General features: G+C 45.7%; 1 protein-coding gene across 2 annotated transcripts in view; it reads right to left on the bottom strand.

Moving 5' to 3' along the window:
- The window catches only part of DOCK3 (dedicator of cytokinesis 3), a 539706-nt gene that overhangs the window by 79244 nt on the left and 433566 nt on the right, over positions 1-26896 (bottom strand). The window contains exons 26-32 of one of the 2 annotated variants that reach the window (XM_075939450.1): positions 26052-26156; positions 23110-23208; positions 17952-18046; positions 15831-15906; positions 15154-15254; positions 14857-14915; positions 961-1109 (exon numbers count right to left, since the gene is read on the bottom strand). In XM_075939450.1, coding sequence (XP_075795565.1) covers positions 961-1109; positions 14857-14915; positions 15154-15254; positions 15831-15906; positions 17952-18046; positions 23110-23208; positions 26052-26156 — 684 coding nt within the window. Of the gene's footprint in view, positions 1-960; positions 1110-14856; positions 14916-15153; positions 15255-15830; positions 15907-17951; positions 18047-23109; positions 23209-26009; positions 26157-26896 lie in introns of both variants that reach the window. The other variant, XM_075939449.1, reaches the window with a different exon arrangement.

Genomic DNA, 26896 nt, shown 5'->3' with positions numbered 1-26896 from the left:
CTGCAATCACAAGGATTTGAAAACTGAAATGACTTCTGGGTAACACACTAGCCACATGAAATTATGATTATTCCGCCTCCCCCCCCCCCAGAAAAAAAAGGTTCAATCATTAACTAATCATATTTATTTTTGGCAAATGGAGCTTCTCTTTTACAATAGTATTTGCTTTTGCTGTGCTCGTTGCTAAAAAAAACATGACTCCAGAAAATAGACATCTTGATATCCAAGATTTATTTTCCCTTCCTGTCATACTTGCACAGTGTGTAATCCAAACAAGAGTTTTCTATCCATCTGTAGCAGCAAACTCCACTTTGACACATGACAACCAAGCTATTTGTTTTCATTTGTTTTTTATTTTATTATGACAAAAGCAATAAAATATTAACACACTACATTGTATATTACTTTTTCAGGATCAGGTTAAAATTCAAAAACAATACCTAAAAATTCTGGCTTGCTGGGTGGCAAGCCCTCGTTCTCTAAGTATGCTGAGAGGAATGACCAAATTTCTATACACAGGAAGTGATTAACCCAAGGCCAAACAGAAAGCTAGCACCAGGGCCCAGGAGTAGGAGTCATCGCTTCTAGTAAACTACGGAAAACACTAGATAAACTACCTCATCATATAAGGTTTAGCAAGCTTCTATTGTTTTTCCCATTAGGAAGGAGAATCCACTTCCCCTTGCTCCCAGTGTAGTGAATGCAACACTTGTGTTCTGTATTCATAGGCAAAATGACTACGTGGAAAATGCCTTATAGAAACGTCATATAATGGTGGGACTCTGGTAGCTGTGTGGTAAAGGATGTTAGTTTTTCTTTAAGATCCGTCTATCCACATTAACAACTCCATCGCTTCAGAAACAAATTAGCAGTTGGAAACTCCATGCTGCTAGCACAGTATTATTACAGAAGCTCAGAACAACATAGAGAATCTTGCAAGCGCCTGGAAAATCATCTCACCTGTTTGAAGTTGCCATTTTTCCTCTGCTCCCAGTCCATCATGTCATGAAAGATGGGGATCATGATGTTGCGGACCTCTGTCTGGGGGACCAGCGTGACACCAAGAAAGGGGCCAATCATTCCCGGAATAAAGTGAATTTTATGTTCACCTGAGCAACACAAAGCAATTAACATTTAGTGAAAGCCTTCCTTCTGCATCATTCCTTGCTGTGAGGAAGATGAAGACACATACAACTTATCTCTGGATTAAGTCTAAAGAAGCAAACAGGTTCTTGCCCCAAATATAATCAGATCAATACTTTAGTTTCCCATCGAAATCATAGTCTTTGATCGTTCAATTGCCAATTTCACACCAATGAGATTCAGGTGCTCTAAAAAAGCCTACTGGGCCTGTACCTGATCCATTAAATTCTGTTGTTGTCCTAGTTCTTTTAGAAGATCCCTTTCTTCTTAGGACCTAGAGCCTCCAAAACAGCAGTGTAATCTCTGCTAGCAACTGGCCTATGATGAAAATGGCTCATGAAGCGGGGTACCCTCACCTCTTAGAAAAGCAAGAGGCAGTGGTAGGGTCACCACGAGCCTCTGAGGCACACAAAAACCCACCAGGAAGCACAGGACCCGGGGGCACTGCCTGAGCTCCGCCACAGTACATATTGGAGATTTGCCTCTAATAAATTAATCAGCCTCTTAGATTAATTGCAATCCCACAAGGGGTACGAAAAGAGAAATAAATAAATTAGGAAAAGCAGAAGAGAATGGTTTTGATTTAAAGAGAATGTAACATTAATCCTGAGGGTAGCATATGTCATTAACTGAGCATTATTAAAACTCATTCTTTTCTGTCACTGTGCATGTGAAGCATAAAGCAGACACTTTGGTATATTCCTCAAAATCGTGACCTGGATGATTACAATTTTGACATACTGGATTTTGTGTTTTTAGCCACATTTGACATTTGTTTAAGCCTGTTAACAATGTCATGAATAATGCTATTTGCTTTGCAGACAAATAACGATAAGCAGAGTGTATTTCTAACAAAACTAATATAGTGAAGTCAATGTGATACATTCCTTGCCAATGTGATCTGGCATATGCCCATGGATGCTACACTGCACCCCTGCTCACTTCAACCAGAAGATGTTATTTAGATAAGAAATAAGCACAATTCATCGTTTTGTAGATTATAAAGTACAAAGGATCAACGTGATCATCTGGTCTAATCTTGTATTCAGCACAAGCCACAGGATTTCCCTGAATTAATTCCTGCTTGAACTAGACCATATAATTTAGAACAGTGTTTCCCAAACTATGGGCCGCGGCCCGGTACTGGACCGTGGGAAAAAAATACCAGGCCTCAGCATGCCTGGTGGCTGCCGGCAGAGCTGGTCTTAGGCCAATTCGGGCCCTGCGCCCCTGAACCTGGAAGTGCCGGCGAGTTACAGAGCCGGGGGCCCTGCTATACCGATATGTGGAGCTGGGTCTCTCCCCTGGCTCTGCCTGCCGTGCCGGCCCCCCATGCGTACTTCCACCCCGCCCCCAGAGCGTCCCCGCCATGCGTGGCTCCTCCTCACCGCCTGCTGCTGCCCATGTGCGGCATTGCACATGGGCGGGGAGGACGCCTGGGCGTGATGTGACGTCATGGCCCGGGATTTTAAAAGTCTTCGGAAGCACGTGGCGGGGCCACGCTGGCTCTGGCAGCCTCTGGCCCCGCAATGTGGAAGACAGAAGGTAGGGAACAGGCTTGGGCGGAGGCGAGAAGGCGGCAGCGGCAGTGGCGGGCTTGCACAGAGGGGGAGGAGTGGAAGGAGAAGGTGCTTGGGCAGGGGGAGGGGAAGGCACCAAGGGACAGGGTGCAGGAGAGAGGGGGCCAAGTGCAGACAATGAGGGAAAGGGTAGAAGGAAAGGGGTCAGTGGGAGAGGGGACAGTGTGATGCTGGGAGAGGAGAGGGGAAGGGCATTGGGGACTGGAGGAGGAGGTGCTGGGAGAAGGCTTGAAAGAAGGGGTGGGCATGAGAGAGGTGGGGATGGAGCAAGTCATGTATGAGGGCACAGAGGGGCAGGATGGGATGGGGAAGAGAGAACTGAGGGGGTGGGTATCAGGGAAAGAGAGGGAAAAGGGGGCAAGGGCAGTAAGGGAAGGGGAAGGCACCAGGAGGGTGCAGGGCTAAGGGAAGGTGCAGGTGCCAGGGCATTCTGGGGTGAGGAGGAGGGGAGAGCTGGCCACTGGAAGCAGCACTGGATGTGGGAATTGGGACAGGCTGGGAAGATTGGGGGGCTGGTAGAAGCAGGGCTGCCGGGGGGGTGTGAGGTTGGGGGCAGGGAGCTGGCCGGGGAAGATGGGGGGCGAGGGGAGAAGAAGCGGCCGCCGGAAGGAGGGCTGGATGCGGGCAGCGGGGCTGGCCAAGGGAGATTGGGAGGAGAAGAAAGAGTTACTCACCTTGGTGCAGTAATGGTGCTTCTTCGAGATGGGTCCCCGTGGGTGCTCCACTCTGGGACTCTGGGTGCTGGTGCATCCTCGCGCCAGCGACCGGAGACATTTTCTAGCAGTTTCTGCCACACCGCGCAGGCGCCGTAGCGCCCTCTAGTGCTGTTGGAATTGTTGGGCGCCTGCGCGGCGCGGCTCCTCAGTTCCTTCTCTACCCGCTAGAGTACAAGGCTCCAAAGCAGGGGAAGGAGGGAGGGTAGTGGAGCACCCACAGGGAACCATCTCGAAGAAGCACCGTTACTGCACCAAGGTGAGTAACTCTTTCTTCTCCCTCGAGTGGTCCCTGTGGGTGCTCCATTCTGGATGACTACAGAGCAGTTGTCGGCTCGCGGAGGTGGGTTTGGAGCTGCGTAGTGGTCACTGTGGTCAAGACTGCGTGTCCCACCGCCACGGACGAAGCTATAGAAGAAGAGAGTGCATAGTGCCATGCAAAAGTGTGGTCAGATGACCAAGTGGCAGCGTTACAGATATCTTGGAGTGGAACATTCTGAAGGAAGGCTGTTGTGGAAGCCACGGTTCTGGTGGAGTGAGCCGTGATGTTGTCCGGTAAGTGTTTATTGTACAAGGTATAACAAGTTCGAATGCAAGAAGTAATCCAATTTGAGATTCTCTGAGACGAGATCACTTATCCCCTAGATTTATTGGCGTGGGAGATGAAAAGCCTAGGCGAGGCCCTCTACGGCTTTGTGCGATCGACATAAAATGCCAGAGCCTGTCAAACATCTAAAGTGTGCCATGCTGCCTGGTTCGGGTCAGCATGAGGCTTTGGAAAGAAGGCGGGTAAATGTATGGGTTCATTCACATGAAAAGGTGAAGGTACTTTGGGGAGGAACTTCGGGTGGGGTCGAAGTATTATTCTGTCCTTTGTGAATACGGTATATGGTGGGTCTGCCATCAAGGCTACCAATTCTCTCACTCTCCTACTGGAGGTAATTGCGACGAGGAAGGATACTTTCATGGATAAGAGAGACCAGGAACATGTAGCCATTGGATCGAATGGTGGCTTTGTCAGACTTTTTAGAATGTGATTCAAATCCCAGACAGGAGCCGGAGGACAAACCGGCGGGAATGTGTTTTGTAAGCCTTTAAAGAAGCGTTTGGTCAATGGATTAGCGAGGAAGGACGTGCCATCCGTAGGATGATGGAACACCGTGATAGCGGCAGCGTGGACCTTGACGCTGCGGAGTGCGAGGCCAGATTGCGTGAGGGATAACTGATAGTCCAACAAGATAGGTATAGAGGCCGACTGTGGAGGGGTTGCATGTAGCCGACTATACCAGTGGGAAAATCGCGTCCACTTGTATAAGTAAGCCCTTCTGGTAGAATGCCTCCTACTGTTAATCAGTATGTCCTTCACCTGCTCCGAACAGGTAATCTCGGCATCCTGGAGCCATGAAGGAGCCAAACGTGAAGGTGAAACTTGTGAAGGTCTGGGTGGAGAGTCCTGCTGTGATTCTGGGACAGGAGATTGTGGCGGAGAGGGAAGGGATATGGGTCCATCAGCATCATCTTGAGAAGGTAAGGGTACTATGTCTGTCTGGGCCATGCAGGAGCCACTAATATGACCCATGCCTAGTCTGTCCTTATTTTGTTCAGGAGTCTGTGCAGGAGTGGGAAGGGAGGAAACGCATAGAGGAGAGGGGCGTAACATGTGATGGAGAATCTCCGAGGGAATGTCTTCCCTGGGCTCCTCTGGAGCAATACCGATGACATTTCCTGTTGTTCCTCGTGGCGAAGAGGTCTATGTCTGGTTGGCCCCACTGAAAGAATAGTGGAGTCAGGGAGTGCCTGTCGAACTCCCACTCATGCTGATCTTGGAATGAGCGACTTAGAATGTCCGCTGTGACGTTGAAGATACCTGGGAGGCAAACGGCCAACGGAGTGACTTGATGTATGAGACACCAATTCCAAAACTTGACCGCCTCCGAACAGAGGGACGGGGATCGGGCCCCCCCTTGTCAGTTTATATAGTACATGCACATAGTGTTGTCTGTCATGATGGTAATAGACTTGTGCATTATGTACTGTTTGAAGTGTTGGCATGCGTATCTGACCACACGTAATTCAAGAAGGTTGATATGGAAGGTTTGCTCCGTGAAAGACCATTTCCCTTGGCCTGTGATGTTTCCTAAATGGGCCCCCCAACCCATAAGCGAGGCGTCTGTTACAACTGTGAGTGCGGGAGGAGGACGCTGAAAAGGAACGCCCTGTAGCATGTTGTGTGGAATTGTCCACCAAAGCAAGGAACTGAGGATACATGGTGGGATAGCAACGAGCTTGGAAAGTTGGTCTCTGGAGGGCTTGTAAAACGTTGTGAGCCATAACTGGAGTGCTCTCATGTGGAGCCTGGCCAAGAAGATGACATAGGTCGTGGAGGCCATATGCCCAAGGATCTTGAGACAGTGTCTGACCGTCACGGTTGGAGCTGATTGCACCGACGAGATCAATTCCCGAATGGTGGCAAACCTGTGGTCGAGAAGCATAGCTCTCGCCACAGTTGTGTCGATGAGAGCACCTATAAACTCTAGCCTCTGAGTTGGAAGTAAGGTGGATTTGTATAGTTTATGTGAAAACCGAGGCTGAGTAGAAGGGCTACTGTGTTGTCCATCATGGTTTTGGTTTCATGGAAAGACGCGCCTTTTATAAGGCAGTCGTCCAGGTATGGGAATATTATGGTCCCTCGTCGGCGCAGTGACGCCATTACCACTGCTAAGGTCTTTGAAAAAACTCTGGGGGCAGTTGATAGGCCGAACGGAAGTACCCAGTATTGGTAGTGTTGGTCGCCTACTGTAAACCGTAGGAAACGTCTGTGGGCAGGATGGATCATAATGTGAAAGTAGGCATCCTAGAGGTTGAGAGCCGATAGCCAGTCTCCTTGATCGAGAGCCGGGATGATCATTGCTAGAGTTACCATCTTGAAGCGGTGGTATGCCACGTGCTTGTTGAGGCGTCTGAGGTCTAAGATGGGTCGCCATCCTCCCGTCTTCTTCTGGGTTAAGAGGTAGGTTGAATAAAAGCCCCGGCCGTAGAATTGAGGAGGTACTTGTTCTACTGCGCCGAGTTGGAGAAGACGTGCCACCTCCTGTTGGAGAACTGCTTCTTGAGATGGGTCCCTGAAAAGGGACAGGTTAGGAGGGTGGGTAGGAGGGATGGAGATAAATGGGATCGAATAACTGTACTGGATCAGTTCCAAAACCCACTTGTCCGAAGTGATGAGGGACCATTGGTGGAAAAAGGTCCAGAGGGGTTGATGGAACTGAACCGTGTCTGTTGGCAATAAAGGTGGATTGGCTATGCGGCTCTTGACCTGACCTTCAAACCTGCTGTTTGGTTGTTGGCGGGTGGGTTGTGATGTGTTGTTGGTGTTGCCTTTGGGGTCTACGCCTCTGCGGTCTTTGTCTCGGGCGGAAGTCGGTTCTGGGTTGCTGCCTGAAGGTGTCTCTCTGGCGTTGGTATGGTTGGTATCTTGTTCTTTTGAACGGGGGAGTATACATTCCCGGTGTTCTGAGAGTTGTGCAAGAGTCCTTCATTGAATGGAGTACTTCATCTGCCTTTGCAGCAAAAAGGTTGGCTCGATCAAAAGGTAGATCTTCAACTCTTTGCTGCAGATCTCTGGGTATGCCCGATGCCTGTAGCCAGGATGCTCTGCGGAGGACCACCGCAGAGGCTGTCACGCGAGCTGCAGTGTCCGCTACGTCCATGGAGGACTGTAGGGCTGTACGAGTGATGTTATGACCCTCTTGCATGATGTTAAGCAAGGTTGGTCTTTTGTGCTCTGGCAAGTGTTGGAGCAGATCCTGTAATTTCGAGTAGTTGGTGTGATCGTAGTCTGCTAGCATGGCTGTGTAATTCGCAACTCTCAAGAGTAATGTGGCTGAGGAATAGACTTTACGCCCCATAATATCCACCTTTTTATGGTCCTTATCCTGTGGGGTGGACCTGAGATTGGGTTGTTTGCCCTTGTGTCGAACCGAATCCACCACCAGGGAATTCGGGGGTGGGTGCGTAAAGAGAAAGTCCATATTTTTTGGAGCAATACAATATTTGCGATCTACCCTTTTATTTGTTGGGGTGATGGATGCTGGAGTTTGCCAGATGTTATCGGCCGGATCCATAATAGCCTCGTCCATGGGGAGAGCTAATCTGGAAGTAGTTGTAGGTTGTAGTGTGCAGAGAAGGAAATATTGTTTCTCCTGCACTTCCTGGAGATCTCGTTGTTGAGCTACGGCCACCCTTTTAAAAAGGTCTTGAAATTTCCTAATGTCATCCCCAGATGGTGAAGCTTCTGGTGTGACCACTTCATCGGGAGATGAGGACGAGAAGTTAATCAGGGATCTGGTTTCTCCCTCAGAGAGCGAGTCATGTGCTTCCGAGGGGGTCGGGGAGTTTGGCCCGGTTACGGAAAGCACCTCGGTGGTGGCAGGGGTATCGGGAGGAGGAGGTCTAGAAATGGTCGAAGGTGCTCGATGGTGGCCCTTTTTCAAACGTTACTCCCGGGGTTGCCATGGGTTGGCGTATGGTAATGGTGGGTAGGTGTATTGTTGGGCATACCATGGGTGTGGAGGGGGAGAGTATGCATACTGAACCACCGCAGGCTGCTAAGAGGGGGGTCTATGCTCTGGACTAGAATGCTGGGAGGAGAATCTGCTCCTTGAATCTGTGCCGATCTTGCTGGGGGATCGAGAGATGACTGAAGAGCGACGGGACCTCCTTGAATGGACAGAAGAACCAGGAGAAGGCGGCGCTGAGGATGTGCAGCTCCGGGTCTGAGAATGGTGCCGTTCGTGACTCGCGGTCGGTGCCGCACAGTGCAGAGTAGGCGGTGCCGGGGTCGGCCCTGACAATGGTGAGGGTGACGGTGCCGAGGGCCGGTCAGGTGCCGAAGTGCCAGGTGGTGGCATGTTGCTGCGGTGCTTCTTCGGCACCGAGCCCAGTGCCGGCTTCGCATGGTGTTTCGGCCGATCTTTATGGCCGCCCGTCGGTGCCGTTGGCACCGAGGGAGTCTCCGGTGCAAAACCGGTGCCGCAGATACCAATGACGGCTCAGAGTGTGTTCTCTTGCGCAGTGCCGATGGTTTAGGGAGCACTGTTCCTGAGGTTCCTGGCCTGGGCTCGGTGGTAGCCCGTGCGGCCAATGTTGCCAAGGGCCGCAATGGACTCAGGGTTAAACCCGTTTTTGAGGTCACAGGCCCAGAGTGGGTAGGGGGAGGATTTTTCTCCATACCCTTAAAAGCATTTCCGGAAAATCATGCCAGTCTAGACGTAGCCTCTTTGTGTTTCGCTGACAGATTAAGCTCATTGAGTCCTTCGCTTTATGGCACATTTTCAATCCTTTAATCATTTTCAAGGCTCTTCTCTGACCCCTTTCCGATATCAGTTAGGGGGGTAAGAGTTTAACCAGTTAGCTGACATTTATCAGTTTCTGTTACCCGTTACCCTCTGCTAGGGTCCTACTTGCCAGCTCCACACCCAGGCCTCCTTGCTGCCCAAGGTTCTGCATCTCCCCCAGGCTAAACCGCAGGGGTTCCTCTGGGTTGCTGGCCAGGCTCTGACCCTGGGGGCTGCCCCATTTCTGGGGTACCAGCTGCCCTGCATTGCAGACTCTGCAGCCAGTGAGTTTCCAGTTCTGGCAGCTACTGGCTACCAGCCCCTCTCCCGGGTTGCTGGCTGTTGCCCCGCGCTGCAGGCTCTGCAAGTCCCACCCTTTTAGTGCTAGCTGCCTCACACTGTGGCCTTTGCAGCTGGCAGGCTCCCAGCACGCACTGGCTCCCAATTGTCAGCCTCACTCCCGGGCTGCTGGCTGCCAACGCACTCTGAGGCCTCTGCCAGCCCCACTCTGGGGATGCCAGCTGCACACCGGCTCCCAGCCCCATTCCCAGGTCACTGGCCCCACATCTAGAGTGCCGACTGCCAGGCTCTCTTCTAGGGTCCCCACTGCCCAGCCCCGCACTTGGGGCTTTGCTGCTGCCACTACTAGGGCTCTGTTGCCACTTGGCATCCTGGCATGACCAGGGTCCCTCTCCCTCTGGACTGCTGGCCCAAAGGCTGGGCCTTGGCTGCCATGACACTTGGGACTCTACTGCTGCCTGGCATCCCTTCCCGCAGTACCCACATCCAGCTGTTGGCCCTGTGCCTCCAGTCCCTGCTGCTGCTTGGCATCCCAATGCACCCGGGTGGGGTCTGTATGGGCTGCCAGCTTGTGCCTGGAGCTCTGTAGCTGCCCAGCATCCCTTCTCGGTGTGCCTGGCATTCGACATGGCCCTTCACCCAGGGCCCCCACTAAAGATGTTCCAGTGCCAATGGCTCACAGTGAACCAAGCACACCTATGTATTATCTTTGTCGAGTGCCTTTATTAACAACAAAACCAGCCCAGTGTTATGTGTAAAAATAAAACTCACTTTCTACATAGTATGCCTGAGCTGTCCAAACCCACAAAATATCTGATTAAACTTCCAATCCTACTGCTTATTTTACTTAAGAAAAAATTAACAAGTTTACATGCTCTAGTGTCAGTCTTGTGTGCAGCTGATTAATAGTAAGGCCAGTGCTAGAAAACACAGGCACAGACATTGGAATTTATGGGAATGTTTGCCATTTTTCCAAGCCTTTGGAAAACGCTGTTCATTGACCTTCCAGGGGACTACATTCCAACAAAGGAACAAGGATCCCTGAAGCAATTTTCCAGTTCATTTTCCTCAGTATTTCCTTCATTTTCTTTGTTGGTATAACCTTCACCTAGAAACATCACTATGGTTCTCGTCTTTTTCTCCGGCGCCTTTTCTATCGGCCCATCTGGTTCAGCACTTCTCAGTTCAGCCTAAGCACTTGCAGGTTTTGTCTATTTCTAACCTTGAAACAAGTTCCAGAAGCTTTGACTCAGCAACAATCTGGATAACAAGTGAAAGAAACCAAGTGTTTATGATGTGGCTCTAACAAAGAGGCAATAAGTGCAGGTTTGCCAGTTATTTAAGGATCACAGGGTTTCCTGTGATGCTCCAGAGAGTGACAAATAGCAGTCTTGAAAGCAGGCACCTTTTCATTTTCAACAGGAGCTTCGCTTCTGAGGTGAGTTTGGAGAAGATTGTTGCAAATTGGATAAATATTTGAAATTGACACTGACTCTTCAGCAGACATGGCAGCTATAGCGCACTTTAAAGTAGAAATTAGTGGTAAGATATCCTCTATTAGTTGCCAGTGCTCATCTTGCAGCTCAAGCATTCAGGCATCAGATTGTTTTGTTACAGTGCTATCTGAAAGCCCACCTTTGCTCAAGGCATCTTTCAAAACATGTACTATACTGAATTCCAGCAAGTTTTTCATGACTGGATCAGAGGGTGTTGCTGAACTTGAAGATGAGTTTTCTTTCGAGTGCTTTTGTGGCCATTGTGCTGTGGTGAAGCAAGTCTGCAACTGTTCTATCTACTTGCAGCTGCAATAGCACAATCTACACAACTGGAAGAGCATCCATCATTTATGGATAGCTACAAGGTATGGGGAAAAAACGGACAGATTCCCATGCAACAAACCTTGGTGTTTTGGCAAGCACAATGTTGCTTGCATTATCATGTACACATGCCAAGACACGGCCTGCCAGTCCCCATCTTTGTACTGTAGTATTTAATCTTTCAGCAAGATTTTCTGCTGTATGTCATTCTGCAATATTTTCAGTTTGTAGAACTGAGGATCAAAGCTCCAATTTTCAATGTGATGGCACGCGACAGTCATGTAGTTTTCTGCAGTTAATGCAGTCCAGCAGTCAGTGGTGAAAGCTTCTTAAACAGCATTTTCCAATTTTTCATGGAGAAACTTCACACAGGCTTCATAGCTCTTTTCTAATGGTGAGGTCATCGTCAGTCTCACAGGTTCTAAACAACTCATCAGTGCACGAAAACATTTACCCTCAATGACACTTATTGCAGCATATCTGTAGTGATCATGGTGCACATATATTCCGTTAATTGTTCCTCACATTGTGCGTTGCATTTTCTTGAACTGCCAGAAGCAAACGCTGCCAGCGTTTTTTGCTTTCTGCTTCCTATGAAACACATGGTTGTTTCAGCTTTAGATGGTTGACCACTAATCTTTAATAGCTCAGCTCTGCGGAACACAGTTTACATTTAACAAGATCTTTCCTTCTTGTGTGAAATGATTCCAGGCAGCATTCTTTTTTTGATTGCTCCATCTTAACTATGCAAAAATTAAAATTAAACCTTAAATGCTGTTTGAACTGTCAAGAACTCTGCCAAAGTATCACAAGCAGGTGGGCCACAGACAGTATTAATGTTGTATTTTGCTCAGGAAAACAAGGACATGTGGTAGCAGCTTGAAGGATGATACCACAGCATGATGGAGGGGGGAATATTGAAAAAGATATATGGTAGGATTTTGAAGGACACTACCAAAGTGTGAGGGAGGGGGAATATTTTGCACGGTAAAGTACTGACAGCAAAGCCCCAGTAGGGCCAGAAGCCCACATCAAGAATGCCGAGCACCCAGATATACTGGATATTAATGGCAGCAGGTAACAGCAGAGTCCCAGGTTGCAGCAGAAGCAGCCAGGATACTGGGCAAGCCAGGAGGCTAAGTGCAGCAAAGCCAGTGGTGTGACTGGTAGCTGAGACCCTGCAGAGGGTTGGGATGCTGATGGTGGCAACTCACAGCACCTTCTGGCAGCCACAACCCAGGGAGAGGAGCTGGCAGCTGGTGGGAGCCCATGGGCTGTAGAGCTCGTACTGTGGGACAGCCACTCCAGGAGTGGGGCTAGCACCCTGGGAGCAGGGTTGGTAGGGCCTGCAGAGTGGAGTGATAACTGGCATCCCGGGAGTGGGGTTGGCAGCTAGGAGCTGGTGTGTGCCAGGAGCATGCCAGCTGGAGAGTCTGCAGCATGGAGCAGCTGGCTCCCTGGGAGTGGGGTTGGCAAAGGGAATCCCAGGATAGACTGCGGAGGCACCACTCCACCATCCTTCCCTCCTTACCCGTATATCCCCAGGTAAACTAGTTAACCATGTAATTGATACAATTTTGAATGGTTACACCGTTACTGGTTTTTATAATTTTTTTTACATCCCCAATATCAATGTCTTTCATGAGTTGTGAATACCAGAAATGGGCACTACATGTGCCCAATACAGAGGTAAAACAACCCTTCAACTCCTATTTAATATTCTGTTTTTTTATATTCAGAGACCACATTAGCTCTTTTGGCAATAGCTATACGCTTGGAGCTCTTGTTTGGCTCCATGACCCTCAAGCCCTTTCTGGAGTCATTGCTTGCCAGGACAGAATCCCCTCAGCATGGAATTAAGACCTACATTCTTTATTCCTAGATGCATGATTTTACAAGTAGCCACACTAAAAGCTTATTTGTTACTCGTACCTAGTTTTCCAAGAGACCCAGATCATTCTGTAGCAATGACCTATCCTGTTATTTACTACCCACCCAATTGCCATCTACAAGCTTTACCTGGAATGACTATATGTTTTCGTCCCAGATACATAAATATCTTAAATAGCATATGGCCAATAATTCATCCCTGCGGGGCCCCACTAAGAATACACCTGCTTGATCATGATTCCCAATTTACATTTTGTGTGCCAGCAGTTAGCTCGTTTTAATACATTCAATGTATGCTGTGTTTAGTAACTTTCCAGTGTTTTAACCAAATGACTGACAGAAATATCAGTCTAACTACTGTAACAACTATTACGTAATTGTAGTCAAACATTTGTTTTTAACCAATAATAGAGAATTTATCATGCTCATTAGACACATTAATAAAACCCTCATAAATATACACTTTACTGCATATAATGAACCGTGCACTTAAATAATTCTGTATCACCTTGACTTATTCTGTTATACCATTTGCAAATGGATGAAATTAGATACAGCTGTAAAGATTTAGTTTCAGCTGTGCAGACATAGACCAGATGAAAGTCAGAATGTACAAGCATATCTCAAGTACTAGGCTAGATTTCAGCACAATACAGGCAGTCCCTGGGTTACGTACAAGATAGGGACTGTAGGTTTGTTCTTAAGTTAAATCTGTATGTAAGTCAGAACTGGCGTCCAGATTCAGCCGCTGCTGAAACTGACCGCCAGTTCCGACTTACATACAGAATCAACTTAAGAACCCCAAGCGTCCCCAAGTCAGCTGCTGCTGAAACTGATCAGCGGCTGATTCCAGGAAGCCCGGGGCAGAGCAACTGCGGACCAACCGGCAGTGCCCCAGCTGCTCTGCCACAGGCATCCGGAGAAAAGCCTAGTCTGCTGGGAGGCGGGGGGGTACTAGCTGCGCTACCCCCCCCCCCCCCAGCAGACCAAGAAGACGCGGGCGGCGGACCGAGACGCACTGTGGTCCCGCCGCCCGGGTCCTCCGCAGCTTTGCTCCCAGTCTCCCTGGTCTGCTGGAGACCAGCAGACCAGGGAGATGGGGAGCAAAGCCTCTGAGGACGCCGGCAGAGGGACAGCCGCGGCATGTCTGGGCTGCCCCGCTGCCGGCTTCCCCCGAGGCTTTGCAAAGCCGCGGAGGGGCTCGGGCAGCGGAGGCTTTGCAAAGCCTCGGGGGAAGCCGGCAGCGGGGCAGCCCAGGTGTGCCTGGGCTGCTCTGCTGCCCGAGCCCCTCCGCAGCTTTGTAAAGCCTCGGGGGAAGTCGGCAGGGGGGCAGCCCAGGCGCGCCTGGGCTGCTCCGCTGCCCGAGCCCCTCCGCGGCTTTGCAAAGCCTCGGGGGAAGCCGAGACCAGGGAGACGCGGAGCAGCTTTTCTCGCCCCGGAGTACACGGGCGGCGGGATCCGCATAAGTCGGGGACTGCCTGTAGCTGGGATTTCCAAATGCTTATGCAGTACATTATCTGGGAATACCAAAGAAAAGCTTTTGAAACCAGGCACCACATCATTTGAGAGTAAAGTATTCAAATTCATAGGATGGTGTTATTTCAAATGAGAAAAATATCAACATGAAGCTATGCAGAAAGTCATTTTTTGTTCAAAATTTTCAAAGAAACTACGAGACTCAGCATGAGCTCTCTAGTGTCACAGCACTAAAATTGATTATTAGTAGTGCAATTCTTAGGCCTTGTCTATACTAATGCAAATATCAATGTTCCAGAGATTGATCTTCTGGGGTCTGATTTAGCAGGTCTAGTAAGGATCTGCTAATTTGACTGCTGAGGGCGCCCCCTTATTCCTCACAACTCCATGGAATACCGGAAAGTTGATGGGAGAATTTCTCCCATCGGCCTCCTGCAGTAAGGCCGCCCCAGAAATTTGGTTTAAGGTATGTCGACTCCAGCTATGTAATTTTCATAGCCAGAGTTGCGTATCTTAAATGCAACTTCTCCCATAGTGTAGATCTGGCCATAGACAACTTTTGCTTTGGTGGTTCGGAAATGAACAGGAAACAGAGACATACCCAGATTCTGCCACATGCTGAACAACTCATATGCCATCATCACTCGCATATCACCGTATCTGAAAGAGAAGACATAGATAAAAACCCCTTAATGGAACACAATGCAGCAAGTTGGTGATCTAATACAATAAAATTAATATTTAAACCAAGGTTATACTTTTAAAGAACATTGTGATTTTTCTGGAGAGGTTCCTCCCACCTCCGGCAATGTATGGGAGCATGTAATAAAAACATATGTCCTACTTTTGAGGTGAGAGAAAAATCAGATTTTTGGAGGTAAGGAAATCATGTTCTTACTTGTCCAAAATCTTCTTTCTCTTAGCTGGAGTGACAGTTTCTAGCTGTAGGCTTGGCTGGTTTATAAACAGAACTGCCAAGCTGAAATAGGAGTTCCACACCTAGAAACCAGTAAGGAAATTCAACATATGAGAGTCCAAAAGCAGAACAAGTTCTGAACACAAACATACAATCCATATATGTATATTACAGATATACATCAGGGGAAATTATGTCTAAATAAAACAGCTGCAATAATTAATTAATTTTGATCAGTGCCGGTAATTTTACAAATATGGGAGGGAATGACAATTAAAAGAACCCAGCAGCAAAGGAGTGCTGGGGTTTCAGATGTAGGACCTTCACCTCTTGACACCTGTACTACTGAACACTTTTTCACGCCCTAACCACAACATGCTGTGTGCTATGAATTACATTAGACACTGTACATTCTCGACTTTAGCCAATGCAAACAGTTTCACTTTTTCAAACACTAGAATTCATAATGCTTCCACTGTTCTGGGATTTCTTAGTTCAGTCAAAGCCTTAGCAGAATTGGATAACTCTCTCTAACAGTTAATTCATTTTCCTAGCTAACAAACACGGTGAATATAATCCATAACTATGGAGTAGCTGCTGTTCTTGCATTGCTGCTAATTTTAAAAGATGTCATGAATTTTCTAGATCTCAATCCTTACCTTAAAATCAAAGTCTGTTTCTGTGAAGTTCTTGTGCAGGGCAGAGGACAGATACTGGACTGTTGTAACTATGATGCTATAATTAAAAAAAAAAGAGATACTTTTCAATTTATAGTACAAATCACAGTCAAAGAGTCTTTCAATGGGTCTGAGCACTTGGTACTGTTTCTGTTACATTTCAAAATGCATTTTGGCACTCTATCAACATAAAGGTCATGGTGCTTTTTCAAACAAAGACTTAATAGTAAATAATGCAAGGCAGAATTCACAAATACATTTTCCTGAAATATTGTAGATTTGGAAACTGAAAAGTATTTTTATAATTTATGAGTTTATTTTCAAAAGTCCAGTACTGAAGTTAATAAATAAAAAAACAAACATAAGTTATTTATTTTTGTTTATGTACATCTCTTTCATCAAAGCAGCATTTTTCATGGAGGCATAATCCTTTAGAGTTTTTGGAATTTGCTGTAAATTGATCCTCTGCATATCTGTCACTCGGTCAGACATCTCCTCTGTACATTTTGGGTATTATTTTGTAAGCTCTGGGTTCACTGGGAAACTTATGTTTTTGTAGGTGCATAAATGCCTTTAATAAATGGGAACAAATCACATACCATGCAAGAATTAACAAAGTCTAATTCGTCTGGTATAAAAAAAGAAATAGGCTAAAGCTCAGCATCTCATTCATGTGATACTTTCAGTGACATTGATAAAGGCACTTTATTTCAACTGAAGAGATTTCCAGCTAAGCAGCACCAGGCGATCAGGCTAGTTAGAGTATTTTAGGTAACCAGGTCTTTTTACTTTAGATGGATGTCTCTTTTCCTGTAGTACAACATGTAACCTGGGGGGCTGACAAGATCTAAAGCCACTTCTTTCACTTTTCATCAGCACTGTGAACTCACAGAGCATACACCACCACAACAGCTGACCAATCAGGATTCAGGAAGAGGTCGACGACATCATCTTGCAATGTGGACCCCTCCAGTATTCCAGTTGGCAATTGCAGTGCTACAGCTAGACTAGCTAATGAGATGAGACACTACTAGGTAATCCCAGCCTCCAGCTATAATCCTGGCTCTCAGCCTGCTCCTGCTAAATACAACAGGAAAAGCTTGAAAGGGGAAAAATAAAAATCAAATCATTCCAGCCCAAATTTCAGCTGCCTAATCAAGAAATAACTATTTCAATATGATGCTTTGTCATCAGATTTAAGAGCTGCGGCCTGCCCCTTCTTTTCTGAAAACTTGAGTCCACCGCTGATTTAGGTTAAGTCCTCTGGTCATTCATCCAAAGAGCAGTTTGAGAATCAGTAGTAAGCTGGCTCTAGAAGTCACTGACCTCAAGAACAGTGGGCCAAGGCAATGCACAAAGCACAAACTGCAAGAAAACTCCTTGGTGAGTTGTGTTGCTTTTTTTTCTTAATTGAGACATAATGAAGGCAGATAAGTAACAATGTTGGCAAAAGGAAAATTAAGACCACAAGCACTATATATCCAGCCACCACTGGGGTCACATGCCACCTGGCGGGGGCCTCAGCAGGACCGGGGTTGAGATGGCCAGCAAGCAGCCCGACCGGGGTGGAATGAGCTGGAGGTAGGGAAGAGTGGCAGGCTGAGGGGCCACACCAGGGGATCTCCCCTGGTCCAGCAGATTCCCTGGTGCCAGACCAGGGAAGTCCAAGCTGTACCTAAACTTTACATATGGGAAAACAGACAAAGGGGCAGATGTTCAAAGGTAAATAAACTCCACATTTAACCAGATTTGCACAGATATTTAGCTCACTATCACTTGTGTGCACAAATGACATACTGAAAGCCTATTTGCACTTGGTTTTCGCAGACAAACTGAAGTTTCTGTTAACTCTATAGTATGCATGCCCATTGTTAGCATGTAAAACTTGCAAGTGATCATTCACGGACTAAAGCCCTAATTTTGCTCAGACAGCTTATGTAACTTTGTAGAACCAGGATTAGCACTTTAGGAGGAGTTCCTACCGACAGTCCCAAAGCTTTGCCCACTAAAACACACTGCTTCTCTGGGATTGAGAAGCCCTAATTTAGAGAACCCAAGAGCTCTTTCACAAACTTTCAGTGCTTTAAACCTATCCTCACTCACTTGCTGGTGAGTAACCTCATCACCATCCAGTCCCGGGGAAAGACACTCATCTTCATCAGGTTTCGAAACACACAGAAAATCTTCAGCAGGAATTCCTAATACACAGAAAGAAGAGAATAATGAGCAGTGGCAGCTGTAGGCAAATGTACTTTCCTAACCACAGCCAAGACAATTAAGCTAATTATATTTCCCTTGCTTGATCCCCGTGTCACTAGACTACATAGCTTAGAAAATGGAAGCAGCATACACAGGAATGAGGCAGATACAGTTGTTTTCAACAAGCACATTCTCCTATATTTTCAAATTTACAATGCAGAACTTCATTGTACTTTATTTCATATGACATTTCAGTAGTGTCATGCAGAACACTGGTCTGAGTTCCCTGTGTGCCATTTTCAGGGAAAAGAATATGCTTTCAAGGTCTAGGCACTTCTTTCATAAATTTAAAAATTGAATAAAACTGAACTTGTATAGGTTATGTAATGTAAGAACCCGTTTAGTGTGTGTGCGGGAGAGAAAGAGAGAGCAACAGACAGATGGATAAAAAGACTGCAGTGGTCATGAAACATGCCATAATGACCGCTTTGGAGACTTTGATCTTTTGATTATGCAGAAGTTGACACGACACAGACAGCACTATGCAACCTTTCATACTGCCTTGGCCACCGCTGTGCATTTATTTCCGAGGCCATGTCTTCCCTAAGTGGAAGGTTGATGCTGCAAGTAAAGACCTGCTAAATCAAACTCAGAGGGTGCCCCCATTGGTACCAATACTCCTGGCTCCTCACGAGGAGTAAGGGAAGTCAACAGAGTATGGGCTCCTGTCAGCCTCCCGCAGCGAAGACCGCGTGGAAACTCAAATGAAAGTATGTCAACTCCAAGTATGTAATTAACATAGCTGGAGTTGCATATCTTAATTTAACCTTCCTGCATGGTGAAGACATGGCCTAACATGCAAGGAGACCTAAGGGAGAAAGAAGGCTGGTCTAATAGTCCTAAGTAAGAGACAGAGAAAAACTCCTGAGATCAAATACTGGCACCGCCAATGACTCACCTTTTGGTTTTGAATAAATCACTTAAGTTTTATCTGCCTTATTTTTCCCTTTTATATAATGGTGGTAGTAATTCTCTCTTAGGACATATCTTCACTATGCGGGAAAGTCAAATTAAGATATGCAACTCTAACTACATTAATTATGTAGCTGGAGTCAATGTACCTTAATTCGAGTTTCCGCACAGTCTCCACAGTGGGAGACCAACAGGAGCTAATGGTCCCATTGGCTTCCCTTAGTCCTCATGAGGAAGAGGAATACTGGCACCCTCTGAGTTCAATTTAGTGGATCATTACTAGACCTGCTAAATCAAACTCTGGAAGATTGATCGCAGCATGACCTTAATCCAGAAAAGGTGTAAAGATTGTAGTTATACCAATGTAGTTACATCCTTATCTCCATAGCCAATTTAATCACAGGCCTTTTTACAAAGACTGTCAAAAATGTTGCCAGCTGCGATAGTGGTATTTGTGATGTCAGGTAAGAACAACTTCAAAAATCTTCTTAAGTAAACTACTTAACAGAGTGGGTTGGTCCTGCTTTGGGCAAGGGGCTGGACTCGATTTCCCCCTTAGGTCTCTTTCAGCCCTAGGATTCTATGATTCTATGAAAACTTGTAATTTCTGGTTTACTGAATATTTCAAAATTATTTTCTTCTGATTCAGGCAGAAAACAAATATTTTTTAAATTTCTCCCCAAAATACAGTTTTGAAAGATTTTAATTTTTAAATTTTATTTTGGATTATTCAGTTTTGTTTTGGAAGCTAGTTTTTTATTCTGGAAATTAAAAAATTGTTTCAAATGTTCTTTTTAAATTTTTACTATATTTTTATTTCATGATATGCAGATGTAGTAAATATTAAATACAGCTGCTTCTTAGTACTTGATGGCAACATCTTAGTAGCTGTCATTAATTATTTAAAAAATAAAAATATGTATTAAAAACAGAATATTTAAACAATTATATAATATGAGGCCTTACTAGTAATACATACTGTGAAATACTGCTGACATAAAATGATGTAAAATAATATACCAATAAAGATGTACAATAATATAGAATTCAAAATAAAATTTTGAAAATGTAAAGCAAAGATTCAAATTCCAAAACAAAATTTAGAAATCTGAAATTAAATTTTAAAAAAAATATGTACTGAAATGAAATATTTTTGTTTTGAAATTTTTCAAAGATATTTCAGTTATGATGAAACCGGCATTTGTTAAAAATTCCACAAAAATTTCCAACAAGCTCTACTCCTATCCATATACTATGTCTACTTATGTCTCAATAAGCGTGTGCCAACGCGTATCATGTGGGCCATTGAAGAAGTTGTCAAAAGTTAACAACTTCAGATGCCTACTAATTTGTGCTCCACCTTTCCTATAACCTAGAGGTAAAAGCAGCAGTGCAAGTAGGCTTGTCTGGGTCTGGTCCAGTCTGCCATACAAGCAAGACATTTCTAGCTGGTATGGTGTACCAGAAAGATCCTGTACCTCCCTCAGCCCCTCCATGGAGCTGCCTCTCCTCCAGCTCCATCTGTACACAATCCTGCAGGAGCACAGGTCTGGAGGGAAGCTGGGAACAGTACAGCAGCCTGAGGAGCTGCCAGCGTTCTGCTCCTTTCCCCTACTGCCTGCCCTGTCCCCTGAGCTTCCATGAAGCTACTTCTCCTTCAGCTCTGTCCAGCAGCAGCCCCCTGGAAGGCGGTGCTGAGATCAGTACAACAGCCAGAGGAGGTGATGGCAGGGCTGGTGCTGTATGGAGCCAGAGGAGAGGCGGGCAGCACCACAGAAGGGCTGGGATTGGAGCTGGAGCTTCTGCTCCTTTCTCTGCTGGCAGGGGCAGAATGGAGAAAGCAGAAATGCCGACAGCTCCTCCAGCTGTTGTACCAATTGCAAGTCTCCCCACCTCATAATATGGGATGGGAAAGGGAGGGGAAGAGCATGGAAGCCCCAGGCTCAGGGTGAGGTGGAGTCACATGGATGGTCATATAGGGAGGTCACGTGTCCATCCCTCCCCCCCCCCTTAGCTGGTTCCTCACTCCCCAATATCGGCAAGAAATGTATTTTACTTGCATCACTGGGTTAAGAGGCTCTTTTATCTTAAAGTCTATAGCTCTGAGCCAGACTCTCTCAGGATGTATTTTCATTGGTACGTACAATAACTGGAATTTGACAACCTCTTCCAAAAGCACCTCAGATTTTGTTCCACCTTGTTTGTTCAGTGTTATCAGGTTTCTACAATGGTGCCAGTTTGGTATTACTATTCGCTCTATTTCTGAGCTTTCACATTAGCCACAAAAACATTTTGTCTCTAACCCCATCATCACACTGTGAAAAGAAAAGTGACAGCATGACTGTTACTTCCATCAGATTTAAATATTGCTTCTTGAAGTTATTCTGCACTTCAGATCCATTTACCGCGGTCTGAGACATGCTGCCTTCATACTGATGCAGTCATAAGAAATAGGCTTCTCTTTCTTTGAGATGGACACTCCAAGCAGATGATGATTGGGAAGCCACCAGTGAGGGTACCTCAACTGTGTACTAAGTTTGGGGGGCTTGTTTACATACACCAGGTGAGTTAGGCTGGTCACTATTCTAACTGACCAATGCACAGTTTGCTGCCGTTTTTTCTCTGCTTGGTATGCAAAAGCCTGCTGTGGAATAGAATTATCTTTTGACATAAGAACAAACTTTAAACCTTTTCCTAAGTGAGCTCTTAGGTAATCTCCATGTCCTTCAATAGGTTGCAGAATAAACAGAAAAGGAAAACTGGTCTGTAGTTCAGGCCTGTTTCACATAGTACCAGGACAATACCTCTCACAGGTACTTACCTGGTCCTTATTGTCATATGATCAGAACACCTTGCTATCTTTAATGTATTTATCCTCAGTCTTCACACTACTACCACCAGGCAGGGAAGTGCGATGGGTGTGACTAACTGCAGTTGAGTGGTGTTATTCAGGGCAGGGCAGGTAGACAGACTCATGCTAGCACACTAAAAATAGCAGTGTGGAAACTGCTGCACCAGCTCAGGCTAGTCATCTGAGCTCAGATGACTCAGACTCAGGGGGTGGGCAGGCTTGGACTCGGGCAGCTATCCTGAGCCACTGCTAGTGCCACACCATCCACACTCTATTAAGAAGAGTCACATCTCCCAGCTGGAGGACAGACATAGCAGAGAGATTCTGGGTATGTCTACAATACAAAGGAAAACCTGCAGCACAGTGCAGGTTAACCCCTGGGGTTAACAAACTTAAGTTTGCAGGGCTTGGACTGGAGCCCAGGGTCTGAGACCTTCCCTTCAGTTCCAGCCCAAGCGGGAATGTCTACACTGCTATTTTTAGCCCTGCACCTTATGAGCTCATGTCATTGGAAGCATGCTTTGAGACTTGGCACCATGGGGTTTACTTTGCAGTGTAGACTAGGGATGTTAAATTTAGATTAATTGGTTAATTGAATAGTTGATGCAATTGATAGGGCACCTCCACCTTTGAAGTGTAGCAACAGCTTCAGGGCTGTTGCTACACTTCAAAAGCGAAAGTGCTGCAGGGAGCACAGGGCCAGCGGGGGACTCAAACAGCAGCAGTGTGTGGAGCCTGGGGCCAGACCCTGGGCTCTCCGTTGCATTTCAAAGTGGCAGCGCTGCATAGAGCCCAGGGTCTGGTCCCGGGCTTCATATGGTACTGCTGCTTTGAAGCATCCCCTCCTCATCCCCCAACTCTTGCCACCTCTTTCTGCTAGAGGCAGCAAAGCGGGGGCAGGGTGTCGACACTAGTGTGTCGACTATCCAATAAGCATTTGCTTATCGGATATTTGACTGTCGTTTATATCCCTAGTGTAGACATACCTTTGGTGACTTGTTCAAGGTCACGCAAGAAGCCTGGGAAGGGCTCCCAGCTCCTAGACTTGTGCCTAACCACTAGATCATCCTTTTCTCAAATAATAATAAACGAAGTATATGAAACAAATAGTGACTATATCTACAGAGAATGTGGATGTTTTGCAGAGTAAGTGAAAACACTTTCTGCAATGCCCATCTATTTGATTTCTGAAGATAATATTTAATAGCTACTTCTAAACCCCCTGATGTTCTGTCCTACCTTTAGCTCATCCTTGCTCTGGAAGTTGTCCAGTAAATGTTGAAAATGTGTGTCTGACATCTGACGAAGCAGAGACAAGAGACAGGACACATACTCTCCCTGTCAAGTAAATGAAGCAGTATTTAATCCAGGCAATCAAATAAAAGTGTAGATGTACAATTCAACTTGAGGTAGAAGATAAAGGGTAGGGTCTGAAATGGCACCAATGCATATGAAAGAAAAGCTCATGTGCAGAGATTAAAAATACTGTATGCCAAAAGATCTCTATTTCCTGTTCATACACAGTAAAAACTCTCAGGGTATGTCTACACTAGTTCATTAATTTGAGCTAGGTAGGCAAACGAAGCAACCGGAGTTGCAAATGAAGCCTGGGATTTAAATATCCCGGGCTTTATTTGCATGTTCCCGTCCGGTCGCCATTTTGAAATTTCATTAGCCCAAACTCACTGCTGCGTGGCTACACACGGCAGTGAAACATTAATTCGAACTAAGTCCTCATGGAATGAGAAGTAACAGTTAATTCAAACTAAGGACTTAGTTCGAATTAACGATTCACTGCCATGTGTAGCCGCGCGGCGGAGAGTTCGGGCTAGTGAAATTTCAAAATGGTGACCAGACGGGAACATGCAAATAAAGCCCGGGATATTTAAATCCCAGGCTTCATTTGCAACTCCGGTTGCTTCATTTGCCTACCTAGCTTGAATTAACGAGCTAGTGTAGACATGCCCTCAGAGGCTTACCTGTATGTGCTAATTTTTTCATAGGACTTACTGCAAATATCAGCATTTAAATGGTCAATGCTGAAAGTCAAAGGGTCTCTCTCCCAGCATGAATTTTTTGACAATTTCATTCTCACTAAGCCAGTTACCATATCAAATGTTAACATTCACTGGGTTTCAATAGCTTCAAGGCATAGCCGAGTTAGTCTGTACAGGATAAACTTAAAAAACAACAAATAGTCTGGTAGGACTTTATAGACTAACAAAACATGTAGATGGTATCATGAGCTTTCGTGGGCACAGCCACAAAAGTTCTCTCATGAAGAATTTAACGTACACATTTTCTTTCTTTGTGATGGTCTCTCAATGAAGGCACTTAATTAAAGTTGGCTCAAGGCTCCAACAAAAGCCAGCCAAACAACAGGAAAGCTGTTTGAGTTCTGCTGTTGTTTTATTCCTAAGGACTGAAGATTAATTTGTAAATGTAAATTTCATGATCTGACCAGCAGAATAGGTGAGTGACCATCACAAGTGGGTTGTTACTTCCTGGAGAGTTTGACAGATGAGCACCACTGCTTGCGCTCCAATCTCCCATGGGGAGAAGAGAAGCTGCTATGGCCTCGTCTTTAAGGCTTTGCAGTTATGTAGCTCCTTTCACTACAGCCTCTCAAAGTGCCTTACAAGATGTGTGAAAATGGAGGGGCTTGCTCATTTGAAGAATACAGCACAAGGGGCTAGGCACTGTATCAGGTGTTGTTGCAAGTTGGTGACAGTCAGGAATTGTATTCATCTCCACATTATGAGTTCCCTGCTATTTCTATTAGGCATGTCTCTTTATAGCACTTACGTCTTTAAGCCACAGAAGCAACTTATTTTTAAACAACTGCAAAGATTTTGTAATTACCGCCTAACCTTTTGTCACATATTATAGATACTGGGCTAACTATGAGTGTTCATGAAGTGTTTCCAAGGAGATTTTCTATATGGGGTATTCTGGGCAAGTTCCTTCTTCAGGTGGACTCCGGTGTCTGCCCAAATGCCCTGGAATGTTTTTAAACTTTTGAGCCTCTCCAATTCATGTTAACACCTCGTCTATACTAAGGTGTGTTCTGACCATGTGTCAGCTAACACATGCAACTAAAACAAGCTAATATCACACTGAAGTCCAGGCAGTTTTGTAACATATTAGTAAGTGAAGGTAAACTCTAGACTCCCCCTTACAAACTGCCCTGTCATCATTAGAAATGTACGTCATGTTTGTTACTGCATTTTGGCTAACAAGAGGTGAGGAAACACCCTTGTTCCTAGTCTGGAGGCACTAACACATCTTTCTGCACAGCACACTCAAAACTCCTAGCTAATGAGCAAGAGAATTAACATTGTGTGGACAGTATTTTGGAGCAGAAATTAACACAAGCAGTGCTGATAGTATCTCTGTGTTTGAATCAAAGTAAAAGCAGCATTAGGACAGAATATGTAGTGTAATGAGTCCAGGAAGAGAGAAGACTGAATGGGAAAGTTATCTTCCCTCCCCCCGTCAGTGAATGACAAAGAATTCTCATTCCCTTTTTATCCCATGCAGCTGAATAATTTGGGCCAGCTCTAAGCATCTTATGCAAAGATCAGGAGTGGTGTTATCTTCCTCTATCTTTGCTCCTTTCCTCCCCACCAGCTCAGCGACACACCCAGTTCCCTGGCACTTATTTCCTTCTCCAGCTAGATGCCCTGTTCCATTTGTGGCAAGTGCTCAATTTAGCAGAATCTATCCAGGGACTGAAGTGAGTGGCACTGGCCTGCTGGTAAGAAATTATAATATTCCCAGTGTTATTTTGGTACCCATTTAAAGGTGGAGTCCTAAATAATCTCCTTGCTGGCATATGCCAGTGGCTACCAAATGATAATTTGCAAACCTAATTTCACATATAATCCAAGACAGTAACTATAGCAACCAGGAAAGCTTCCTGGTTGCTGATGTAAATGTGAAGCAGCCTGACTAGTGCACTGAGACAGATTTTTTCAGAGTGGAAGGAATGGGTCCATGAGTGGGAAGGGAAGGAGATAAAGCTGTGATTGTTCATGCAGGAGAGATGCTAATGAGGTGTAGGTGGTTGTGAGGGAGTGGGAGAAAGGGAGCTGAACGTTAGAAAAGAAGGAAATAGAACCTGATTGTTAGTTACTAACAGTGATTTCGGCTGTGCACTGCGGGCAACGCTGCCCTCTTACCGCCTCCTGAGACTGTGATTTACTCATGATAGTAAGCAGAGTCTGTAAAAGTACATCCAGGAGGCTCTCCACCATCATCTCAACCTCCTCCACTACATCTGCCTCCTACAGCGAGCAGTAAGAAAACAGACAGTTAGCAGCTGAGGACAGAATGGAAATGGCAAGCCAAATGTGCAGCTCCAAGCACACTAGGAACTGCCTTCATGGTGAGACTAACAACTTCAGAGAAACTCAGGAAGAGTTGTCACCAAAAGAGATTCCTGCAGATGGAGGTTCAGAGAGAGAAAGTAAACATTGCCCTAGATAGCTGACATTGTCACATGGCTTCAATGTTGCAGTATGTGACTTTCCACTTCCTCCCTCCTTGACAGAAAGATCTAGGAACATATCAAAAGACATACATCCATAATCGGAGACCTGTTTACTATGTAGCACAATGGGGCTCAACTTCCATTCCCCTATATTTATTACATTAATATTTTTTAATCGCATCTTTCATCCTATTAAAACTTACAGAACCACAGTTCACAGCACTAAATACTCATCAATGTGATTTATTTTTAACATCATTGACTTCCTCCTAACATGGGTTATTTTATTGCCCTGTAGGAAACTGGCAATGTTAAATCAGCAGTAATTTCTGAAAATAAGTGTGATTTCATTGATTGGATAATTTCACAGAATTCTCTTAACAGTCACCATAAAATGCTAGTTACTGTCTTCTACAGAACTGAAAGTGACAGAGCTGGGTAGGACTTTTGAGCACCACAGATAAGTGAATTCCAGGCTAGGGTGAAGAAAATTAAATAGTGTCAGTCTTGCTGGGCTTGTATAAGGTTTTTTTT

The sequence above is a fragment of the Pelodiscus sinensis genome, chromosome 11 (genome assembly GCF_049634645.1).
Source record: "Pelodiscus sinensis isolate JC-2024 chromosome 11, ASM4963464v1, whole genome shotgun sequence".
Classification (NCBI taxonomy): Eukaryota; Metazoa; Chordata; order Testudines; family Trionychidae; genus Pelodiscus; species Pelodiscus sinensis.
The sequence above is the reverse complement of the archived record's forward strand: the minus strand, read 5'-3'. Positions and strand labels throughout refer to the sequence as shown.